This window comes from Amia ocellicauda, chromosome 18, assembly GCF_036373705.1.
Source record: "Amia ocellicauda isolate fAmiCal2 chromosome 18, fAmiCal2.hap1, whole genome shotgun sequence".
NCBI lineage: Eukaryota > Metazoa > Chordata > Actinopteri > Amiiformes > Amiidae > Amia > Amia ocellicauda.
In genome coordinates this window covers 10,096,316-10,119,778 of record NC_089867.1, presented here as the reverse complement: position 1 = coordinate 10,119,778, position 23,463 = coordinate 10,096,316, and the positions used below count along the sequence as shown (strand labels likewise).

Here is a 23,463-nt window from a genome sequence, read left to right as displayed (position 1 = left end):
ACCATTAGCTTTAAAACAAAGTTCATTTATTGAGAGTTGTGTCATGTGATAGACTTTGACCTCTTTGATAACATGATGTACAGCTAGTAACAAGTTATCCCAGGTAAGATGTTGTCTCAGGTAAGATTTTCCTTTCAAGATCAGCTTACAGAATTAAAAATATCAAACGGCTGTAGTATCTATTCTGTTATGAGGAATAGCTGACCAGTGTATTTTATTTGTGGGTAACTTGTTCCTTGATTGAGTGGGGCATAGTTAAATCTGAACATGACTATAGCAGTGCTTGGACTGGGAAAGTAGTAATTGCATTGAATAATTTGTATGATCTGACCTTTAATACTTACTGCTTTTCTATTCTATCAACATGCTAGAAACCCACCAGCTACTGTACGTACCCATGACTGGCTTGTGAACAAACCCACAGTTCTGACTTTTGACTGCCCTGTTATGCTGCCTACAGATACAGATATTAGATTCTTGTTCTCTCTCAGGGACAGATGATTGTCTGGTATACTAAAGATGAAAGATGGGTCTTGATTTCAAACAAAAACCTTCTGTTGTCTGCTGTGGATCTGGGGGATCCTTGTAGAAGAAACAAATACAAGTAGGTTGTATAGTAAGCTTCTATGAAACGCAAGATATTGTTCAATCAGTGTTTATTTCAGTTTGATTAATATTTTACTTTAGCGAAGAGAAAGAGATCATTATACCACAGCTACTAATTACAGAAAAAAACTTGGCAAAGACAAACGAGAACTAAAGACCTCCTCCTCTTGTTATTAATTATTTTGTATGTTTGTATTTTGAAATACATTTGTGTGAATTGAAAGGAATCCCCAGACCTGTGTAAATCTGATTAATTGCGAACACATTACTCAGTCTTCTGATGATAACTCTTATTGGCAGTGGAACCCTTTTCCTTATGTTTTCTTAGATTATTTCCTTTCCATTGAAGAGCATGCATGCCTCTTTTTATTGTCAATCATTCAAGTAAATACATATTTTCTCCATGACCTTAGCCAATTCTTGCCTTTTTTTGTGGCACATTTTCATACAAGTATTTCAGAAGCAGCCTTAACAGCACAGTGCAGGTGGTGGCTGTTGCCAAAACTTGTCTGCCCCCTGTAGAGAAAATGGATGTCTGCTGAAATGCTCTCAGTGCTTTTATAACATTAGCTTAAATTAGTAGCAGAATGGATTGAATGGAATTGACTCATGTTCTGCACTTCTTTTTCGCGTCAAATTTTCCTGGGCTGTACTGTAAGGGAATGTCAATGAGATCCTCATTGCAATGCCTTTTCGGAGCTGCCATGTCTGCTTCTAAATACATCGGCAAATACATCCGAATAATGTGCTTATCACTTTTTTATGTAGTAATGAGAATTTCTGGCAAGTGTTCAAATTACACTCAAAAGAAACAGCGCAGGGATAATAAAAGCAAACTTTTAACAAGATTGCATGCTGACTTCTGCTGGAAGGTGTATTCTGGTGTTAGTGTGAAGAAAAATAACCAATTTCTGAATCACAAAAGTGAAATAATGGCAGAAAAAAGCAACATAACTCGGGAGAAAGCGTGCACTTTTCTCATTAGACATAATAAAAGACTGCAGCTGCCAGAATCACAATTTTAGGTAAAGTTTTATTTTATTTTTCCCTTGTAAGAAAAACAGCCCATCCTGATTTTTACCCACAATGTTGGGCATTGCTTACATAACGAATGAAATCTGAAACTTTGCACAGTGAGTTTTAATAAGCACCCAACTTTTTCTTAACCAACATGTAAATCCTTCTCTACTGTAGAGTTAGTTGTTTCAGGAACACAGTGTGTTGATTAGCTGTCCTGGTTACTGGCCTGTCATTAATGAGTCTATGTTTAGTCAGGACGAACACAGCCCATGTGATAGCAGCTCTTGGCATCCCAGACATCGCAGCACAGTGGAGTTGTTAGCTGTCCCCACACTGTCTGCCCTTTACTAACGCTGTGGAAAATGTAAAAACCCAGAGAGACAAAACTTGACCAAGGTGCAGCAACACCATGAGTGAGTAAAATGTCTTTGGTAGACATTGTGTTTTTGTTTTTATCTCTTCCTGCATTGTGCTTTTCTGTGTTAGGTGGCACACAAAGCCTTTTTTTCTTTCTTTGCCCGAAAAGACCATTTGACATTTCATTTGTTCCCACATTGAAGGCAAAGCAGCATATTTTTAAAGGGACAGTGTCTGGAAAAAGTCTAATGCACTATTTGGGGATTTAATGCAAAGCAATGTCTTCAGACTGTCATGCAAAACTTGTGGTAAAGAGTAAAAACGCTTTTATAACTATACTATGGTTGTATACAATGTTTCAGACCCATTAATCCAACAACACAGACAGGCTTCATAAATGCGTACATTTGATTTGTTTTGGAAATATGAGGAAACATCAATGCAAAGACTGTACATTTTGTTTCAGTAGGAAGTCATAGTTTCTTTTAAAGTATAAAATAAAATTAAAAATGTATGTGTATATAAATCTATGTATGTGTGTGCATGTGTGTGCCTGTAATTTTTATAATTCTTCTTTTTATTAATTTGAGTTATTATTATTGTTATTGGCTGAATATCTGGTGTCTTTGTAAAGCTGAAACCGTTGTTCAGTGTGCGTTTGATTTGTTGTCACTGTGGGAAATGCCACAGTGGTAAAGGAGAAAGGAAGGACATCACGTCAGAGCGCTCAGTGGGTGGTTGGAGGCGTACCTTGAAAACTCACCTCTAAATAGCAAACCAATACCGCATAGTCCACATGATGGGAGAGGAGACACGCTTTTGTGGTTGTTGTTTGTTTAGATAGTGAAGGAGATGCTGATTACGAATGAGTGCACGTTCTGTCATGAAAGCTGGGTTTCTGAAGCTGCTGTCATTTACACTACCCACATTTTAATGAAAGCTTGTCTTCCTTTTTTTTGTGGCCCCTATTTTGTTCTCATTCTTAGCTATTCCATTTATTTTCTATAACTATGTCTTGCATTATAGTGTGCACTTTGACCTAATGCACCATAAGTGTTGAAGCATTGCCTATATCTCTACTCTCTCTATAAACCCAGCCGCAGCCATGTGCACTGGTATTTCTGGCCTGACAGAGCTGTGTTGGGATCTGTTTGCTGATCTTTCTCTTTTACAATGTCCCTCTCTCAGCAGCCCCTGGCCCTGGAGTCATGCCTGAACCAACAATGTAAGAACAGGGTGACCGGATAAAGCAGGCTGCTGGCATACAGCATTTATTTATTTATTTATTTATTTATTTTAAGAGGAATATCCCTCTGCAGTCCCTGGCATTTTCTCTAGTTCATATTTCCCTAGGTCTGTACTTTATTTTTAATTTTTTAGGCACAATTACCTGTGTATTCTGATAATCTGAGTAATGTAATTACACAGACTTTGATCAGTACTAGTCTTGTTCCTATGCACACTGTTTATGGATTTGGTCATGTTTTTCCATAATAAATTGAAATGTATCTCTTGAAAATGCATGAATTTGACAAAAACCTTACAAATGACATGGATATATAGTTGAAAAGTGTCGAATTTAAATGAAGGGAAGTACTGTAAGAATTTTACAACACTGATAAAGCCATTGTGGTTCAATTTTTGCTCGCTGTCTTACATAATAGCTTTGCTTTGAATGAAAAGTGATTGGAGCTATTCCCAGTTTCAAAGTACTGTCCTACAAGGTCAGGTTAAAGGATTTGAATGTCTTTGAGTGTTGAACAGAGAGAAACATGGTGTTCAGATACTGAAGGTGATGGAGAAAGGCAACCCAATAGACTGCTACACACTCAACAATCAGACTAGCACCAGAGGTCACAAGTGAACATTAAGAATAGATCTGTTCATTACAGAAAATAGGAAGCACTTCTTATAGGGGTTCCTTCAAGAAATGACTTTTTAAAATGCTAGGATTGATTAGCTGCTGGTGACAAAAGCATTGCCCTATTATCCAAAGAGTGACTAAATGGAAAAGCTGCAGAAAGAAACTGTTTTTAATGTGTGTCCATTTAACGGCCAGACCTGTGCTTTCTGGCTGACGTCAGGATTGCAGTCATTCCTTCTAGTTTCCACGGCAACCAGATTTTTCCTTTTGCACCCTGACGTTAAAGGAATAAAGTATACTTGTGAAATACGGCAGGTGATTTATAGTATAATGTTCAGGATGTGCTGGCTATTTCTCGATTATGAGCAATGCAGGTCCTTGCATGGTATAGAAAGTGCTATTTAGAGATGTTAAGCTATGACTTAATACAAACCTCATAATTATTAGGTGCTCTTACCCAGTGTTGTCCTAAGAAACATTTAAAAATCATCACATTACATTGCAGTAAATACAATTGGTGTGAAATGCAATGTAAATTTTCTAATGAAATGCTGCAAGGGGGATGTTTTACAGTAATAAAGCAGCTCATTTTTCAAGTTGCTCTTTGCTGTCTTCCTCTTGAGCTGCATATTAACCTGCTGAACACTTCCATTGTTTTTATCTAACCATGAAAATGCTGTTTGAAATTACTCATTATTGCATGTATTCATTTCTCTGTATGTGTGCCAAGTGTTTGTTTTCTCTGTTTATATGCATTGTAGATATTAATAGTTGTAACTGTTATTTTTTTAAATGCCACAAGGGGTCTCAGCTACATGCATTAAAATGTCTCCTTCTCGTGATGCCTTTCTACTAATCATCCTGTTTAGAAAACCTTTTAATGGCTAAATAACTAAAATATTTAAACATTTTTGTTGACAGAATTTGTTCACTTCCACCCTGAATTACATGTATGTTTAAGTAAAATTTGTACTTATGCTATTTATTTATTTGTAGCTCTAGTTACATATAGAAGATTCTTGTCAATTGTGGTGATTGTAGTTTTATGGAGAGAGGTGTTACTATTTACGATATAAAAATATTAAAATGCTAGTGCTCAAATGAAGAATGTAGCATTATCTTTCAGAATTGTATGTGCTGTAACAAATTTGTCACATTTGTTTTAACATCCTCTCAAAACATTCTTGTTCCTAGTACTCTGTCACTGAATCCTGCACTACTGAACTACCCTGAGATTTTTTTTTTCATGTTGGATAATTAAGGCAGTCGCTTAACACAAATGAGTTATCAAGGGAAAAGACTTGCTGTTCCAGTAAAACTTTAGCTTGTTCATGGTTATAAGGATTAATGTGAACACATTCAAAACCAATGGTCATCAGAACTAATTTCTCTTCCTGCTGTTGTCCTTTCCAGATGTGTGTAACAGTACTGATCTTCCAGAAGTTGAAATCATCAGTCTACTGGAAGAGCAGCTGCCCCACTACAAGCTAAGAGCTGACACTATCTACGGGTATGACCACGACGACTGGCTGCACACCCCGCTCATTTCTCCCGATGCCAATATCGACCTCACCACTGAACAAATAGAGGAGACCTTAAAGTACTTCCGTAAGTCCACTCTTCACTCCTGTGTTTCTGTGCTGTATTCCCCTGTATCTTTTTATCATTTTTATTTCGATCCCACTTTCCGAAAATAGATGTATCCACGTGGCAAGATCAATAGGTCCGGACACAATAATCGGGAAAACAGAGTTTGTAGCAAAGAGCTTATTGTCTATATTTAATCTGTGTCCTTCTCCTGGCCTTGTGCATTTATTAATAACTGCTGCGTACCAGGCTCTCAAAGGTCCCTGCTAATTGGATTGATTATATAATCAAAACCCACTTATCTAAGAAAATAGAACACCTTTCATTAAAATCAGATGTTTCTGTTTGTCTTGCTCGAAGTAGACAAAGCCCAAATGATGCTGATTATTATAATAAGTGATACTTATGGCTTTTAAACTGGATATGATTCCCTGGAGGGCTTCTGGAAAAGATGTAATGAGGAGTCCTTGGCTTCATAGAATCATTGAAAGCTTAAAAGACCCAAGTGATGCTTGACAAACAACTATCCAAGAAATGCATGATCTGAAAACAAACCCTAGAAAGGAGGAGTAATGATTTCCTTAATAATGGTGTCCCGAATCACATGCACAAGCCTGCTGCATGCATAGGGTGGCAGTGAGAAGCGGTCAAGCAGCAGCTCTGACCTTGTCTTTCTCCTCACGCCTATGTCATCTGCTGTCTGCGACTCACTTTCTATGACCAGGCAGAAGCTATAATTGTGTGCACTATTTTATTTCAGCCACTGGCAGGTTTTACTGGAGTGCACTGAAATATTTGGCTTGACAGCAGCAACTCTGCTCACAAAAAATACATGTACGCACACACACACACACACACACACACCTACACCTACCTTAGGGTCATGCTATTGGTTTACTTTACTTACTAAGACTAACAGCTACATGCAATAAACAAGCAAATGATGCAAATGAGTAGATCACAGTAAAATAATATATATAATCATGTAATAACTATGCTATAGAAAGGTTAAAGCAGTGCTGCAGAACATTATGGGCAGGGAAACCCAGGTCAGCACATTGAAGGACCATGCAAGAGTATTTGGGACAGTTGTTAAGGGAAAGTTGCTACAACAAACATGTTACCAGCCTCTGAACAGCAGCCATTTTTAGATGCCATCCACTATGCAACATTTATAGTACAGTAGACTGAATTCTTGTCCAAGGCCTGGGCTTTCAAGCTGGAAATGTGGCTAATGTGAAAAGCCTGTGTTAGTTTATCATTTCCCACTGTGTGGTACATCTCTGATTGCTTCTTGAATTATCCATATTTGTGGCCTAATTATTTGTATGATGTTGACCTTCAGATTAATGTTCCGGACAGTCTTTATGGCCTAAATGTTTTACTATAAATGGTTTATGATTAGGTCTGTTACATTTTCTTGAAAATGCATGGAATCCTTCTAAAGTACGAAACATTAAAACAAAAAAAACAAAAAAATGCTAGGCTTAAGTGAACAGGCAATCTGAGGCAACTTCTGTGCATGCTCCATAAATGATTTACTTTCAAACTGAATCATACATTGATATGAAAAAGAAATCCCCCAAGATAAAAATGATTCCATAAGAAAACCAACTAGTTCAGCATATTCTATTCTTCATTTTCTTCTTGAAAAGGACAGACCTAGTAAAAAGTTCTCCTGACTATGCATATAACCCTTTCCCTGCTGGATTTTTTCAAATGACGTTGAAAGATGTTTCTCCTGAATATGATGGGTTTGAGATTTTTAGTTTAATGCTTGAAAGGCATAAACTACACTTGATAGTAATAAAACAAAAACTGATCACATTTAAATTTAAGCAGATACATTTCCACAAATTTAAACTGTAGCAGTCTTCTCAATGTAGGAATAAAAATGTTATATTCTAGTTTGCTGAAAAGTATTTTAAATAATTTACATTTGAATAATTCCAGCCGTTTGGAATGATGATCCAAATTTGACCTTTAAGCAAGGTGTAGATCTCCTTTCTATAGTATGTTAATGTAATTTTCTACAGAGTTAATGTAGACTATTAACATCTAGTTATCATATACACTATTAATTTCATTCAGGTTTTCTGTGTGTCTTATATTACTTATTACTTATACCATACCCTGCATTAAATAATGATGCTCAGTCTTGAAAATGTGTGTAGTAAGCCACTACAATGGGCTTGTATTACATAATGATGTGAAATACTGTTTTAAAACATTGAAACAGATCTTGTTGAATACATTTTAATATATTTTAGACATGAAAGAATGAATCTTGGAATGAACCCATTTCCTTCACAATGTATTTGTATTGAATCAGTGTAAACTGGTTTAAATCAATTTCTCGTCCCACTATTTGCCCCCAGACTTCCCTCTTCAGTTAGTTGTCCTCTCTATTTCTACATGCTGCAGTAGACACTTTAGTAGAATGTTTTTAACCAGGGTATTTTTAACTCTTCTGTTACACCGCAACACTTAAGAAAATTATATAGAAGATGATATATATATCATCCATGATGAAACTCATGGTTCCTGGTGTGATTATTCATCACTGCTTCAGCAGGTCTCTAGGCATCATGGGAGATGGGAAGAAACACTGCAGTCAGTCATTCAAATATATTCCTTTAAAAAACTAAAAATAGATTCATTTTGGCTACATTAGGTGTATTTCAGGATTTTGCCAAACAACTTGGGTGTTTTATAGGTTAATAATATGTCTCTTGTTGTAATTGGAAGATTTTCTCGGTTTTAGAGAGGGAGCTATAATCTACACTGAGGTTATTGGCATTTGCCTTCCATTTTGTGAATATTGTATCTCAGTAATTAAGCAGTCAGTCAGGGCAGTGGCTGTCAGGGAGGGAGGAATAGTATGAGGTGATGCAAGGGAGGTGTGATTCATCCCAAAACCATCTATCCAATAGGCTGACAGATGACTCCCATGTGGTGTTTTGATTGCTTTAAAATTAAGTTGTTTTATTGAACGTCACGGTGCACCCCACCTCCCGATAGCTTTGCAGGGAAAATGGAAAACCTTGTGAATGTAATCCTTTTAAAAAACCTCCTCCACAATATAAATTACCAGATGTAAGGCAATTGGTAATTAATTTCGTATAATTGATGCGACAGCCTCCTCTTCTGTGTTTTTTTTATTTTTTATGTCCTAGTAAAACAAACAAACAAACAATCTAAACAAAATTCTGAATAAAAAGAGGCGAGGAAACTTAATGGGAGTGGTGTGCATTCGTATTCAGAGCTCGGGTCTCCATGGTAACCGAATCGAAAGGATGATGTGCAGATTCCTCAGGGAGGGAGGGAGGGAGGGAGGGAAGGGAGGGTAGTGATTAATGCTTAGTGGTGGTGTGTGTCCCTTACGTAAACCTCCCAGATAGGCTGTCCCCTCTCCTACTCCCACCCCTCAGCCTTTGCTTCGACCGAGCTTGAATTGACAGAGCTACAGATTCAAAAGTCTGGCATCCTTCCCCCTTTCTCTCTCTCTATAGTCCTTTCCCCCCCCCCCTCCACTCTTCTTTTCTCTTTCTCTCTTCCTTTGGCTCTGGTACCGCAGTTACAATGTGCAGCCCAGCTTCCCTGCCTGGCAGACTTCTTGCTAATTCGGAGCCTTACAAAGGGACCGTGGCGTGGCTGCGTTTCACTTGACCTCAGTATGATGACAAAATTGGGACTTTTCTGAAGGGCGTTGATTATGCAGAGATTTATTGAGGCGGACTACTTCGAGCTCGACTGGTATTATGAGGAGTGCACGGATGGTAACGATTATTTGATAATTTGCTGCATAATGTTACTATTTGATGCTGTATGGTGCCGAGAGAGACTGGCTGCTGGAGTGAGTGTGTGTGTTTGTGTTGGTATGTATGTGGGTAATATTTTCACTACATTTGCTGTGAGTGTCTTGAGAAATGTGGCTGGGGTCCGTGTTCCTGTACACAAAACATGGCCCAGCATGGTGTGTACACATGAATGTTAATAATGTTTGTCTAACCAGGAAATAATAATTGCATTCTCACTGGCCTGGAAGACTTGCTGTTTGTAGATCAATGACTGCTTCTCTAGGTAAAATGATCTCAAGAACTGTTCAGATTGGATTCTTCTTTATTAATTGTATGTGGAGATGATCAGATTAGATTAATGCATGAGGATTAAAAAAAAACGAAGTATGGTCTGAATGCAATTGCAGGTGTCATTTTGCAGCATTGCAATGTAAAGAAAAATAAAGTAATATTGCTTGATTGTAATTTGAAACTGTGTATTATGCAAGTGCAGAAAAGAATTGTCAGAAAGAATGAAACCAGACAAATATGCTTATTTGATACCCTTGCTTCTTTCTTTGAAAGTAATGACCGTTTCATACCTGGCACTGTTGATCGCAGTCCAAATTTAATGAAATGTAGAAGGACCATCTCTGTCACTGTCATCTTCCCTTTTTTGACTGTTAAACTGTGAATGTCCCAAGTTAAACTTAAATATTTTTTTAAATCTCTATAAATGTCCAAAAAGGTAATGGACAGAAAATCGGAATAGAAAAAATAGCCCGTCCGAATGTTGGCCCTACATAATTACCCACACTGCTTTGCATGGGCCTCTAGTGCCTGAAATATGTAGTTTACCACAACAAAACTGTAAACATTTCCAAACACTTTCTCTCTAGTCTCATTCTTCATTCATGTGTAAACTGAATCAGTCTTTGAGGTGAAGTATTTAAATTTGTTGAAAAACAGGGCTGGAGGCTTTTTACGGACCGTGGAATTCACTGGGTGGAATTTTAAATGGTTGTATTTTTGTAACCTGTTTGCCAATATTTCATTTCAACGTCGAGATGTTTTGTATCATGATTCTTTTTGTTTGGATCTGCATTCTTGTTCCCTCACATTAAATTGTCTCCTTTTGTACTCCCTCATTGCCGTAATTGTTTAGCATAGGTCTGCATAGCTGCATTACTGTGGTCCAATTACTGTTCTTTTACTGTGCAGGGATGAGAAAGGGAAATGGTTATGTAACTTGACCTGCTGACTCTGTGTATGGAAGAAACAAGGCTTATAAATAACCATGGACAGAATGCTTGCCAACCAAACACTCATCTGTCATCAGTGTCTAAATATGAATTTGCTGCACAACGAGGTGGTGAAGCGGGTGTTTTTAATTGCGTGGATTTTTCTATGTGTGTCGATTGCTAGCCAAAAGCTGTGCCATGGCGGTTTATGGTCTCAAGTAACAAACTATTAGGTAAATGTAGGATATGAGGCATTTTCTGACAGGTAAAGTAAGTTTACTAAGTGTACACGGCACACAGATGTTGAGCAGCTGTCCCATGGTCGCGCGCCTCCACGCTGATGCAACACTGCAGCAGGTGATGCTGGGAATATTGATCACTAAGGCGGCAGGGGAGCATTCTTCTCATGTGCTTCTCTTTTGTAGCTTTTCGTGGTGCTAGAGTCTGAGACACAAAGGCGGCAAAATGTATTCAGACAGGGGTGGGAAGAGGAATGGTAACCATGCTTTCGAATGGCCGTTTGTAATGGGAGCACGTTGTGGGAATTTTAAAAAGAGGCTTTTCACAGGATATAGTAAATTATCCAGTGCTATTTGTTTTTGTTTGTTTTCTTCATCTTTTTTGTGAAGTGTTTTGTAGTGTCATACAACCAAATAATACACTCCCATTATTTTTAGGTGGGGATTCTTGCGTTTTCATTGTAGGAATATAAGCCTTTTGTTCAGCATACTCTCACCAAAACAGAAAAAGGAGAAAACTAAAAGCTACAACAAAAAGCAGGTGTGTTTGAACAGGACATACCAATTGCAAACTTTTTATTTTATTTTATTTAAATCTCCTTCCAAATAAGATCAACTTCAACTATAAATTACTTTATAAGTAGCGTGTGTATCCCAATCTACTTCTCAAGGACTATTTATCTATCTTATGCTTTCAACCAAGGCTACATACGTTTAACACAATTGCTTCACAAGCTAGAAGTGTATTGTCTTCCATTAAAAAACATGGTTTATATTCATGGCAGAACATTAGTCTCTGGGAGTAACACATTAATCGTGCCTGTCCTACATATGAAGTCATTTGGGTGGTTGTGTGTTGAATAAGTCAATTAAGGCTTGGTGTGCCACCTTTGTTTCAGCATACTCCATTTGTGTTAATCATTAAGATATCAGTTCAGCAAGTTCAAATCATTTCTTAGGTGGTTCAACTAGCAATGCAAGAAATGTGCATTCTCACTTGGTTGTGCATTTTGTTCCTGTTATGATTTATATTTGTGGAATAATAGTGTCTTGTTACTATAACTTTACTTAATAATAAACCATACATATTTTGACATAAACAATACCACTGCCTTCAAACGCTGCAGCAATTTCTTGCCATCTTGTGTGTTGTGTACTGAAGCTCAGCAAATCATTTATTTAGCACCTGTTTTGCATGACTACCTATAGAGAGAGCAAATCTAGTTACCTGTGGAAATCAGGCCACACCTACTAAGCAGGTGGATTGGTGTTGTAGTTATCATTTCCTTTCGTAGGGTTGCTATGGATCTTTGGGAGCTACCATCCGAACAACAAAGTGGCGGGTGTTGGTGTGAACAGGATGCTGATTTGTTGTCAATGGAAACTTGCTTCTTAATGGTATCCGAATATAGAGCAACATTTGCAGATTATTTGTAATGTTTGCGCCATAAGTGCTGGTTTAAAAAAAGAAGGAGAAACCTCTAAACATTATTATTACTCTGCAGCCACCCCTTTGTCTGGGTGAGTGGTTCAGCACAAACACCAGCAGGTTTGCACACACTGGCAGGGAGTGTTCAGGTGGGCTGTCTGTAAGAAATGTTGTCCATTACTAAATGAAGGAAGCCAGACATGAGACTACCGACTCCGTGCCAGAGAAACACAGGCATGGCATTGAAATTTACGGGGTCTGGCCCAGTGTACTTCAAACAGTAAATGTCTGACCATGTCATTGCTTCCAAATGCTTTTCCAGAAGAAAGCTTTGAATATGACCATTTATCAGAACCTGAGCCTGAAAACAAACCGCAATCACAAGATGCTTTGGAAGAAGAACAGCTTTCCCTGGAGGAAGGTACTTTTGCTTTCTGCATTTCCGTCCCCAATTTAATTAATGTTCTTCTGTCCCTATGTGTATGTGTCGTATCTCTCAGTGTCAGCTGCCTTGTTTTCAGTTTGTTTCTTCACAAGTATAAGGGATTGTTTGATTCACTCTTATTTTCCTGAGTTTCACAATGGCAGCTGTTTTAGTGTATTGTACATTCACAGAGTGGTTTAGCAGGAGTTGTGTACATTAGTCTGTTGGTTTAATTCTATGTATATTTTGCTGATTGTGATAGTATTCTGTGTGTTTTTAACACTTTCATTTTCAGTTCCCTTTCTTAGCTTATTATTTAGAAGTATTGCATGTGGTTTATATCATGTTTTGTTTTTGTAGGTTTGCAGAAATAGTTTTTTCTTTCAATGACAATAAAGAGGCACAAGGAGCAGGGGAGTATAAGAGGAGATGCATACTATAGTTATCCTGTTTAAAGCAGAATGTACCTGGTATTGTTCGGTTGTTTACATCTCAAATAAAACAACAATAATTAATTCTGAAAACATAAATTTTGAAGGCTGTTTGGACATGACATATGCAAAAAGCAATTAAAACAATGTGTAGTTAAGGCATAAATAAAGGTTTCTTATGTGGTCTGTCATTTTGCAGGAATCGAGTTTAAAATATTACTAAATAAACCAGGAGTCCTCATACTATATTAATGGGTTATTGAACCAAATTTTATTGATATATATATATATATTTTGTTTTTGTTTTCCCTTTTGCTAAGAAACCTATAACAATGGATTTATTAATCAATAAAAGGGATATAAAACCATCATAGTACTACCTTTTTTTTTTAAGGATGAGGTTGGTAGGTGGAAGACATCTATAGCGTGCAAATGTAGGCAGAACTGAGACGCAATGACATGCAGAAGCCTTGTGTTATGGTACACAAGTGTCATCAGGAGTAAGTCTTGGCTCCATTGGAACGAGAGCTCAGAGTGGGAGTAGGATTTCAGAATGAGATCTAGGAGTAGAGTAGAACATCAGAAGTCTAAATGTAAATTATTTAGATGTTGACTTTTAATAAACAGTGACCCTCCCTCCACCATACTTGGTGTATGGTTATATTTTCTTCAGTCTAAATATATAAAGTATAAAGTGTATAATTGTTTGGAGCTCTTGGATTTGTTCCAAGAACAATTCCTGACTGAGGGTAACAGTCGCTTTTTCTGCTAGGTTATAAGCATGGTGTAACCTGCTTATTATTCATTATTTATTATTAATTAATTATATTATTGTAATTATTAATGGATGTGTTATCTGGGGTGGGGAAGGCTACAGGCTACAGTACAGTAACAGTTATCTGTCAGTATAACTAGTCAAGAAACTACTCCCATGTGATTACAGTTTTATGGAGTGGTTATTGTTTTTACCTTTGGTCTGTTCTGCCACTGAAGTCTGTATCACGTTGTGCTGTTATGCCCTTATCGTATTGAAGGAATAATGGACACCTGGGTGCATTCAAACAGTAGAGATTTGACTTGTCACAAGAAATTATCAGCCGCATGTTTTTGCATACACGTCAAAGGCAACCATTGTAGTTTCTGATAGATTTTCTCTGCAGCTCTTTGAGACTGCAGGCTATTGTACACAATACCTACAATCCACACACCCCTCTGCGAGTAGACCCCATCGATTCCACGATTTTTGGAGATCATGATATGTATTTGTATCTGAGATTAAGTTATTGTATTCTGTGTTTTGGGTATTTTGTATTTTGGTATATTCTCAGTTGTTTTTACTTCTGTTAGCACATAAACTTTGCTGTGATTACATTCAATATTTACCTTGGTATTGTTGTACAGTATGATACTTAATTATGGAGTCTATTAAGAGAATACTAAACATTATATTAACATGTTAATAAGATATGGGCATCATTTGTCAATTGTTTCCTCACCTTACCAATATAATGGTGCCTTGGTTATATTGTTTCCATTACACTTGTGTGCCTTAGTTCACCATTCTGCTGAATCATTTCAAATGAAACTTTATGATCACTGCTACCTTACAGAACACAACACTGAATATTTACAGTGAATTACAATTCCTTACAGCTAAGCGATTTCCTTGTCGAGACGTGACCTTTCTGAAAGCCCATTTTCTGATTTGTTTGTTGGTCTGTTCTTTTTGTCCACATCTACCAAGACTGACACCCATGTAAATTTGTAAACCTGATTTACATTGATTCCACATCGGTCACTGAGAGCAGCTTAAAACTCGCTCTGGAGCGGAAATGCATGTCGTCCTGTGTTTTGTACACTGTCTCTATATGGGTTATTTCACTATCTGCACGTGAACATGCATTGTGAAAACAATTGCAGTGTGGACACCACTTGAATTTTAAAATAATACTTGATTGTACATTACAGATATTTCCTGATTTAATACAGCCTAACAGTTTTAAGCAAATGCATAAAGTAATTAAATTAAGTTGAATCATCTGTCAGTATCACCTGTTTGCCTGGGTATTCATGTTTATCTATATGATTACATTTGCAGTGAAATAGTCTATGTTTCTGTATCAGGCCCAACGTGACTTTAATGCATAACACATTATTCTACGTGTAAGACCATGCACACACTTGGTATTTTAGTATCCATTATCTACTGTTGAAAAGTTTTTTTTTTTTTTTTTTTTTAAATGTAATATTATATCCATTTCAGCTAGGGGGGGTTCTTTCTATGGCAACCTAAAATTCAGTGGAATTCAGATGGTAGGACTAATGTCAAGTGTTCTTAGTATACCCTTTCATAAGGAGTATTTGATACTGTTTACTGTGTCTTTTCCTGCTAATGTTTATTCTATCCTTTTCAGGTGTGCACAATGTTGCTGAAGTGCAAATAAAAAATAAAGGCGAGCGATAGCTGAGAAGTGGAGCAGACATTGTTTCATTGCCCTGTAATGCAAGCAGCCATTTTTTTTGCTGAGAAACCCGAACAGTCAGATCACCTCAAAGTGTTTACCTGGTGTGATTCATTATGAGACAATGGCTGATATGGTGGAGGAACGTCAGCAAGCAGGGACAACCACGAGGCCCAATGTTTAACATGTCGCTATCGATTTAACCTTGACAAATGTAGTACTGAAATCAGAAGAAGGTTGACCCTGCAAATATATGATGACCTGTTTAATGTCTTTATCTGATCTATTTAAAAGGGGTTTGCAGTCACTTTATAAAGAGGCGCTGGTCAGAAATGTGAGGTCAAAGATTGAGTGCCGCCTTAGTTTCCCTGAGAACATTTATAATCATAATGTGTGAAATCTCAAATAACAAATTGGTCTTGTTTGGTCTCGTTCTGATTGGCTGTCTGGAGCTGCTGTAATGATGCGCATCATATAGAGGACAAGTGGAAATGCCTGTGAAGGTGTCTGGAATGACATGTGGGATGTTTAGCCATAACAAGTTATCTGTTAAATGCAGTTTATGCTATGAAAGACAGGAAAATGCTCCCCTTTTCCTGATATGCATTGGAATGGATCTGTTGTGAGTCAATGATCTTTGAGTTTCATTTAATTATTATTTCTATGACTAGGTGACTCTTGCCTGCCTACGTTTCTAGCTCTGTGACAATCTCCATATGGCTCACTATGGTTCTAAATAATAAACACAATGGTGTCATCAGACTGTTATTGTAGCTGTGTACTCCTTTCATAGCTTTTGCTGGAGGATGGATCACCCTTATTGAAGACTTGTATGAATTGTTTTGTGTTTCTTATGCCGTCACTATAATGTTTTTTCTCTTTCTTTCCCATCAGTTCTATGTGCTGAAAGAGTGGGCCAGATGACTAAGACATACAATGACATAGATGCTGTTACACGTTTGCTTGAAGAGGTAAGATCAAATCGGATTAAAAAACATGTTTTTAAATATTTGACCAAGAAGCACACAGGCAGAATCGATCTGTGTCAGTGCTGAATCAAGACAACAATTTTTAGATTCAAGACTCAAGACTAAGAATTTGACTCGGGGTCTTTTACAATTTCCACCGGAATCCTTTTGTTAACTGTGAAAGTGCTTCATTAAATCACCATGAGCTTATTTCCATGCAATGTGTGGTTTTTGCTGCCTTTGCAGTATATTCTAAAGCTTAAAGATATACAATAGTGAGTACTGATGTCCAATTTTTATAGCCTATGGTATGTATATATAAAAAAAATAAGCATCCATGGTTTATCTCACTTTCTTGCATCCTCCATTGATATTCTGAGGAAGTGTTTTGGCAGGAGATTTGAGGTTGCCATGAGAATAAACCCGGATCCATGCTTCAGGATGGCAGTGCTTCCAGGCAAAGAATCCCCCCCACATTGTCGATAATCATAGACTGGAGAGCGTCTGTACTGACGCCTGAGGGAGGGTGAACTACAACAGACTGCTTGTGCACATCTGACTTAATGCTTGAACACATGTATGCCTTTGTGTCTGCTGATGTACAGTTAAAGTGTGTTACCCAGTATAGGTCTTCGTGAGTTTTTTAAGAAAGAAAAGTTTAAAAAGTATGTTGGGAGAAGAGTGTGCTATTTTCAGAAGACAGAAAAGGAAATGCAGTATTTTTTTTTGGTTACTTTCACCAAGCTGCTAAATCGGACACCCACCATGACGGTCAGGCACTGAAAATCTCAAATACAACTTGTAGCGTCTTCATTTGCTCTCTTGGTAACCTCGAAGTTCTGACTCAACGGTTCTGCTTCGTGATTAATTTCATGGAATAAGAAAACGTTTTGGAAAGCTCGCCAGGGGAGGGTGAGGTTGGCTGCATTATAAGACGGATGCTGTAATTTTATTTCACGTTGCCCCAGTTCAACCTCTCTTAGGGGCTATTGCTGTTACATTGTGACATTTGAGAGCAACACAATCCAGATTTACAATTTTCACAGCAGGGTTCAGGGACATGAATAGCAGTAGGGCTTAATGTTGTGTTTGGATTCCCATGCTGAATACAGAGCTTCTTCTACAGCTGAATAGAGACCAAACATCAGAGTCACAGGTGACCACATTGAAGCTTACAAGGTGATACCCCGTGCTGTAGTTGGGTCTAGATTTTCTCTCAAAGGAATTTGATCCTGTCCATGGTTATCTTTGCTACTTAAGCTTTGGACATTCATAAGATAAAAATGGTGTTGACTTTTCAGACCTGCACATATATGTTTAGTGTATTTGAATGGTTCCTGTGCTCTACAGAGTCCAGGCACGGATGAATCAGATATGAACCAAACTTCATAGCAGGTTGCTGACAGGGCTGCGATTGTTCATTTCTGACACAGCAGTTTTGCATTTTTCCCCACTTCGTTTCACATGAACAAGTGTTGTGTGGTACAGCTGGGAACAGCTCCACAAGCTTTGTGCAGGATGTGTTGAGTTGGATATTTTGGGTGGTGGCTTAAAGTGAATTACATCATGCTTTTAAAGAATACCAGTAGTATCTTTAAAATATCTATCAATGTGATAGCTGGTACAAGTTGTTTCCTGCGATGTCATCTGCTGATTATGGGTCAGCCTGCAGGCCCCGTGAAGCTCAATATAGAAACCAGGTCAGGAAAGTAAGTGCAAGTACAGTATATTCTTCACTGAGAATTGTAACCAGTCAAGATGCATGTGAAATAAACAGCTGAACCATGTTTTGGAAAATTATACACTTTCAGTCTGGATTGGTTTTTGAATCAATATGCTTTTAAGGACAAAGTGACGAAAGCAGGACAAAATTAACAATGCATTTCTCTGATTACCAATTGCTGCGTTGTTTATCGTTAGGATTTGCATTCTGTAGATCGTTCTGCTGCTTCAGAAAATGCATGAAGTTATGCCGTGGTTAAAATTGATATAACACTATACATGTATTCATTCAATATTAAGATTCGTTCTTATTGTTACACTTTTATTTCTATAACCATTAAGTTATTTCCGTAAAGCAACTTCTCACGCTGAACAACCATAAGCAAACAGGCGGCCTAAATCTTAAATTCAAATCATAGAGGAATTTTGTTATCTTAAAACAAGTGCACTTTTCCACTCTCCTTTTCTTTGTGTATTTACATTTAGTTAACCAGAGAGTGCAGGGAGCTGGTAACAGGATAACAGCACTGGCCAAACAAAGCTACTGTAGAACCCTAGCTGTCATGGCAATGTTGAAAGGCCTCTTGTTTTAGGTGTTATATACTTTGTGCCCAACGCACCGTCATTGTTCATATAGTAAGTAAATTAAGTAAATTATGTCGAAATCCTATTAAGCTGCTGTAAATAACTAAACAAATATTATATCTGTATACCTCAAGGTAAAAAGTGTGTGTCGATTAAAATAGGCATTTCATTCAGTCAGTGCACCCACTGAAGCTTGGGCCAGACTGTTGCATCAATATTTTTGTCTTTTTTTTTTTTATTCCTGCTGACAGACTCCTAGCACGATTTCCTAATTTCTGTCTCTCCGCAGAAAGAGCGCGATCTGGAATTAGCCGCGAGGATCGGTCAGTCACTGCTGAAGAAAAACAAAACCCTCACAGAGAGAAACGAATACCTCGAGGAGCAAGTAGAGCACATTCGGGAGGAGGTGAGAGGAAATGCTTTAACCCTGACTGAGGTATTAGACTGCCTTTTTAAATGAGAAATAAAATGTTTTCAGACTTCTGGTGCAGTAAGTCTGGGGGAGGGTACATCTTTTGCTTTTTATTGTGATTCAACAGTGGTGTCCATCTCTGTGCAGGTTTCTCAGCTGCGCCATGAGTTGTCAATGAAAGATGAGCTGCTTCAATTTTATACTAGCGCTGCAGAGGAAAGTGAAGCAGATTCGACTTGCTCCACTCCGTAAGTGAATGGCCATCATAGTGAGACACTGTCCTTTACAGCCTCCGTCTCCGAGACACGTAAACAGATCTGTGATATTTTTTGGAAGGCTTTTGTAAAGCTGGCTTCCTCTTATTCATTCTAATTAGATTATCTACTGGTATCACATTCTAAGGGATGTCCCACTTTGAATATAATCTCATTCTTTAACAAGTCCGATTCTGCTGAAGATTGTCATTCTCATGCTTTCTGCCAGGATTCTCTGTACAATACACAATGGCTCCCTCCTGTATAAATCTTAATAGGGTTGAAATGGGCCATTTGAAACAGGAAATGCTGCTCTGCTATCTTATCAGGGAAACATCAGTGTCACAGCCCTGATGACTCAGGCTAGCCAAGCATAGCAGTGGGGTTGCCAGGAATGTTGTTTGTTACAATACAGAAGAACTTCTGGTGGTAATGATACACTTTGTTATTGTGATAAAATTACTTATTAATTTGGCAGATGCCTCCATCCGAGGTGTCTTACAATGTGAACATATACTCAATATAAGATACTTTTACAGGTATACAAAGAAGGTTCAAACTTTGCACTAAATTCAATAAAGAAAGAAATGGAAATAGCCTTAAAAAGATAAAATTATACAGAAACTATTGACACTCCTACTTCAACACATGCATACTTCGCTTTTATATTTATAACCTAATTTATTTCCCCCTCACAATCTGTCCTTGAAGGTGTATGTTATTGCCAAGTTAATCATACACGTAGAAACAAAGAGCTGGCACGGATGGTGTAAAGGGACAGCGTTTCTTGTGCTCTCAGGGGTGTCATGTAGGTCACTGACTCGCCTGTTGGTGTTAATGTTTGCAGGATAAGGAGGAATGAGTCGACATCATCGGTGCAAAATTACTTCCCCCTTGATTCTCTGCAGAAGAAACTCAAAGACCTAGAAGAGGAAAATATCGTCCTCAGATCCGAGGTAAACTTGTGTGTTGAAAGAAGGGTTGAAACACATTTGCTAGTCAATTAGCATGACTACTGCTTGATTTACCTTCAGGGAGGAGGGTATCATATTATTAAGAGATAAAGCACCTTTTGTTTTTATTTTGTAAGTGAGCAATCCTCGACTGCCGTTGTTACTGTATTGATCATGTTCTTATTTGAACAGAGGTCCAGCCCTTATTGTTGGCAGAAGAAAGACTACTTTCTAACACACATCCAGCTCTTCGCTTTTCATACGCTGACACTGTTTTGTAATTTAAGGAAGTTCTCTCGGACACTTTAGATGATTAGCAGTTAGGGGTGTAATTCCATGCTTGGCAGGGACATGTGTCTGGTTGACTAAGCAGCGAAGAAACACTGAATTTTCAGGTTGCAAAGATCACAGAGATCATATGGCTGTCAGGGATGGAATTTGCCCCCACACTATTAGATTGAAAGGATACATGTCTCACAAATGCTCACATACCAACCCATAGGTGAGGTAGGATCAAATTTGCCTTGCTCTTGTACAGAGATATAAAAGTTTCTATCTGAGCGCTTTCTCCTTTTGCCACAGGCTTGTCATTTGAAAACCGAAACTATCACCTACGAGGAGAAAGAGCAACAGCTGGTGAACGACTGTGTGAAGGAGCTTAGTGAGTTAAATCCCAATATACACAATGATGTGACGTTTGCTGACCCCTGTGCCTGATCAATACAGTTTTAATGTAAACCAATGACTGCTGTACCCCTCAGATAATAAAGTCCATACTCATTTGTGTGGTGCAGAGTGCATTATCAGGTTTCAAACACTGTTCCTGTATTTATTTATTGATCATATATAATACAGATACACTCATTGTTATTAGTGAGAAGAATGCAAGGAGAAGGATAATCTTCATCTATTAAAATTAACACATTATGTTCTAGTTAGGGGTTTTATAAAGCACCTTGGCTCTGCTTCAAAACCCTGTAGTTCTTTCCTGATGTGCACTGTATCTTAAAACAATTTCATACCATCATATTTTAATAGTATCTAGTTACAGAAGTGCAAACCATTGTTAGACAAAGGATGCATTTCTATATTTGTTTTGGTCAAAAGGAGATGCAAATATACAAATCTCCAGCATTGCTGAAGAGCTGGCCAAGAAGACCGAAGATGCCGCTCGCCAGCAAGAGGAGATCACCCACCTGCTGTCTCAGATTGTCGATCTGCAGAAAAAATCGAAATCGGTAAGATCAGGCCATCACAGCGACATCTTTAATTGTATTGTTTTAATCTGACAGTTTTACCCTTGCAGTCCCACGGAACTGTCTTTGATAATTTATTTTGGGACGTTTAATAAAAGCGTGCTTATTTCTATCTATGTGGGGCTTTTTCCTTGCTGTGTAAGGAACACGTTTTACAGAAACCATCTTTCCTCCTCTTAGTATGCAGTTGAAAATGAAGAACTTACCCAACATTTGGGGGCAGCAAAAGATGCTCAACGCCAGCTCACTGCAGAGGTAATTAACTTTGTATTAAAATACCCATATGTATTTTTTCCAGTTTGTAATTTACCTATGTAAGTGTCAGGTATGATGTCAAGCATGTTGGGTATAAATGCCCAGAAATTAATAGTGTCAAGTTTCTGGCAGAAGAAAAAACTTTTGATATTGATTCTTGGCTGAAAACTAAAACGTTCTAATGTATAGGGTAGTTACAAATATAAGAACATAAGAAAGTTTAGAACTGAGAGGACATCATGTAGTTCTTCTCAACTGTTTCTCTGTTGGTAGCTTGTTGATCCCAGAAGCTCATCCTCATTTAAGTATAATGGTATTCACTTTTTTGGAGCAATGTCACATAGATTAATGTAATACTTGCAGCTCTATCTCCAAGACCTGCAGCCTAGTCTTGTGAAAATCCTTCAGTTAAAAATAAAATACCCATAACCAGTCTTGCCCTGCCTTTTGTCTTTTCCCCGTCTCAGTTACGAGAGCTGGAAGACAAGTATGCAGAGTGCATGGAGATGCTTCATGAGGCGCAGGAAGAGTTGAAGAATCTGCGCAACAAGACCATGCCCAACAGCACTCCACGCCGTTTCCACTCACTTGGGCTCTTCCCTTTGGTGGGTGAAGGTTCTGTACTTCCTGTCCCTGCTCCGGTTATATCATTGTTTGATAGCCCAAGCTAAGCCAATTAAATCATCCTCAAAGTCATTATAGTTAATTGCGTCTATAGCACTAAAAAATGCTGGATTGTGGCCTGCCCTGATTGACAAAACGGGTACTATTAGTCATTACCCTGGTTATTATTAATTGGAATACCTGTTTGCACAAACTACTAAAACTTATAGAATTAGACACGATTGCACTAGGACGGAGAAGATCCTGACATTGAATTGATTTGGCATTGACCTCCTGTCACCCTTTCTCCTAGGACTCCTTGGCAGCTGAGATTGAGGGCACCATGCGCAAGGAGCTGCAAATGGAAGACCCCGAAGTGGAAGAGCACAAGTAGGTCTTAAAAACGCTCACTTCAAAAGGTCAAGGCTATCCTGTTGGGTTGCAAGCATGACATGTTGTTTTCCTCAAAATGTGAGGTATCTGTACAGATGCATCACTCCTAAAGGCTAAAAGTTTTTGATCCTTTCCTCATCCCACACAAACATGCGCCATGTTTATTTTGAGAGAAGGAGGTTGAAAAGTCGTTTTCACTGTGCCCACAGGCTGCATCCCAAGCGCGTGTTCGAGACAGTGAAGAACGTCAACCAGACAGTGAAGCAGAGGTCCCTGGCTCCCTCTCCCATGAACATCCCGGGCTCCAACCAGTCCTCATCCCTCAACTCGGCTCTCTCCAGCTGCATGAGCACGCCCCGCTCCAGCCTCTACGGGGGTGACATCAGCAACATCGTCATCGACAACAGGACCAACAGCATCATCCTGGAGACCGAGTCCCCAGAGGGCAGGTGGGTAGAGCCTGGACTGCTTCAGAGACGCAAGCCGTTTCCTCAACTGAACGTCACAGCTCTAATGGTACATCTTAAAGATTCATCAGAGGGGACACAGTGTCAGCTCAGATACACACGATACAATGCAAATGTTAGACCTTAACCATGGTTAAAGCAGAAAGTTTTTATTTA

The 23,463-nt window shown here is 38.3% G+C and overlaps 1 protein-coding gene across 9 annotated transcripts in view; it reads left to right on the top strand.

Annotated features, from left to right (window-relative positions):
- Positions 1–23,463, top strand: part of trak1a (trafficking protein, kinesin binding 1a) — a 36,306-nt gene that overhangs the window by 2,510 nt on the left and 10,333 nt on the right. For 3 of the 9 annotated variants that reach the window (XM_066691585.1, XM_066691583.1, XM_066691581.1), the window contains exons 1-12: positions 1,942–2,039; positions 5,261–5,455; positions 16,334–16,410; positions 19,004–19,120; positions 19,274–19,374; positions 20,228–20,336; positions 20,916–20,994; positions 21,441–21,571; positions 21,770–21,844; positions 22,312–22,449; positions 22,761–22,837; positions 23,050–23,289. In XM_066691585.1, the coding sequence (XP_066547682.1) occupies positions 2,036–2,039; positions 5,261–5,455; positions 16,334–16,410; positions 19,004–19,120; positions 19,274–19,374; positions 20,228–20,336; positions 20,916–20,994; positions 21,441–21,571; positions 21,770–21,844; positions 22,312–22,449; positions 22,761–22,837; positions 23,050–23,289 (1,343 nt within the window). In that variant the 5' untranslated portion in view covers positions 1,942–2,035. Of the gene's footprint in view, positions 1–1,941; positions 2,040–5,260; positions 5,456–9,020; positions 9,214–12,298; positions 12,544–16,333; positions 16,411–19,003; positions 19,121–19,273; positions 19,375–20,227; positions 20,337–20,915; positions 20,995–21,440; positions 21,572–21,769; positions 21,845–22,311; positions 22,450–22,760; positions 22,838–23,049; positions 23,290–23,463 lie in introns of those variants that run through there. The other 6 variants (XM_066691589.1, XM_066691588.1, XM_066691587.1 and 3 more) reach the window with 5 other exon arrangements.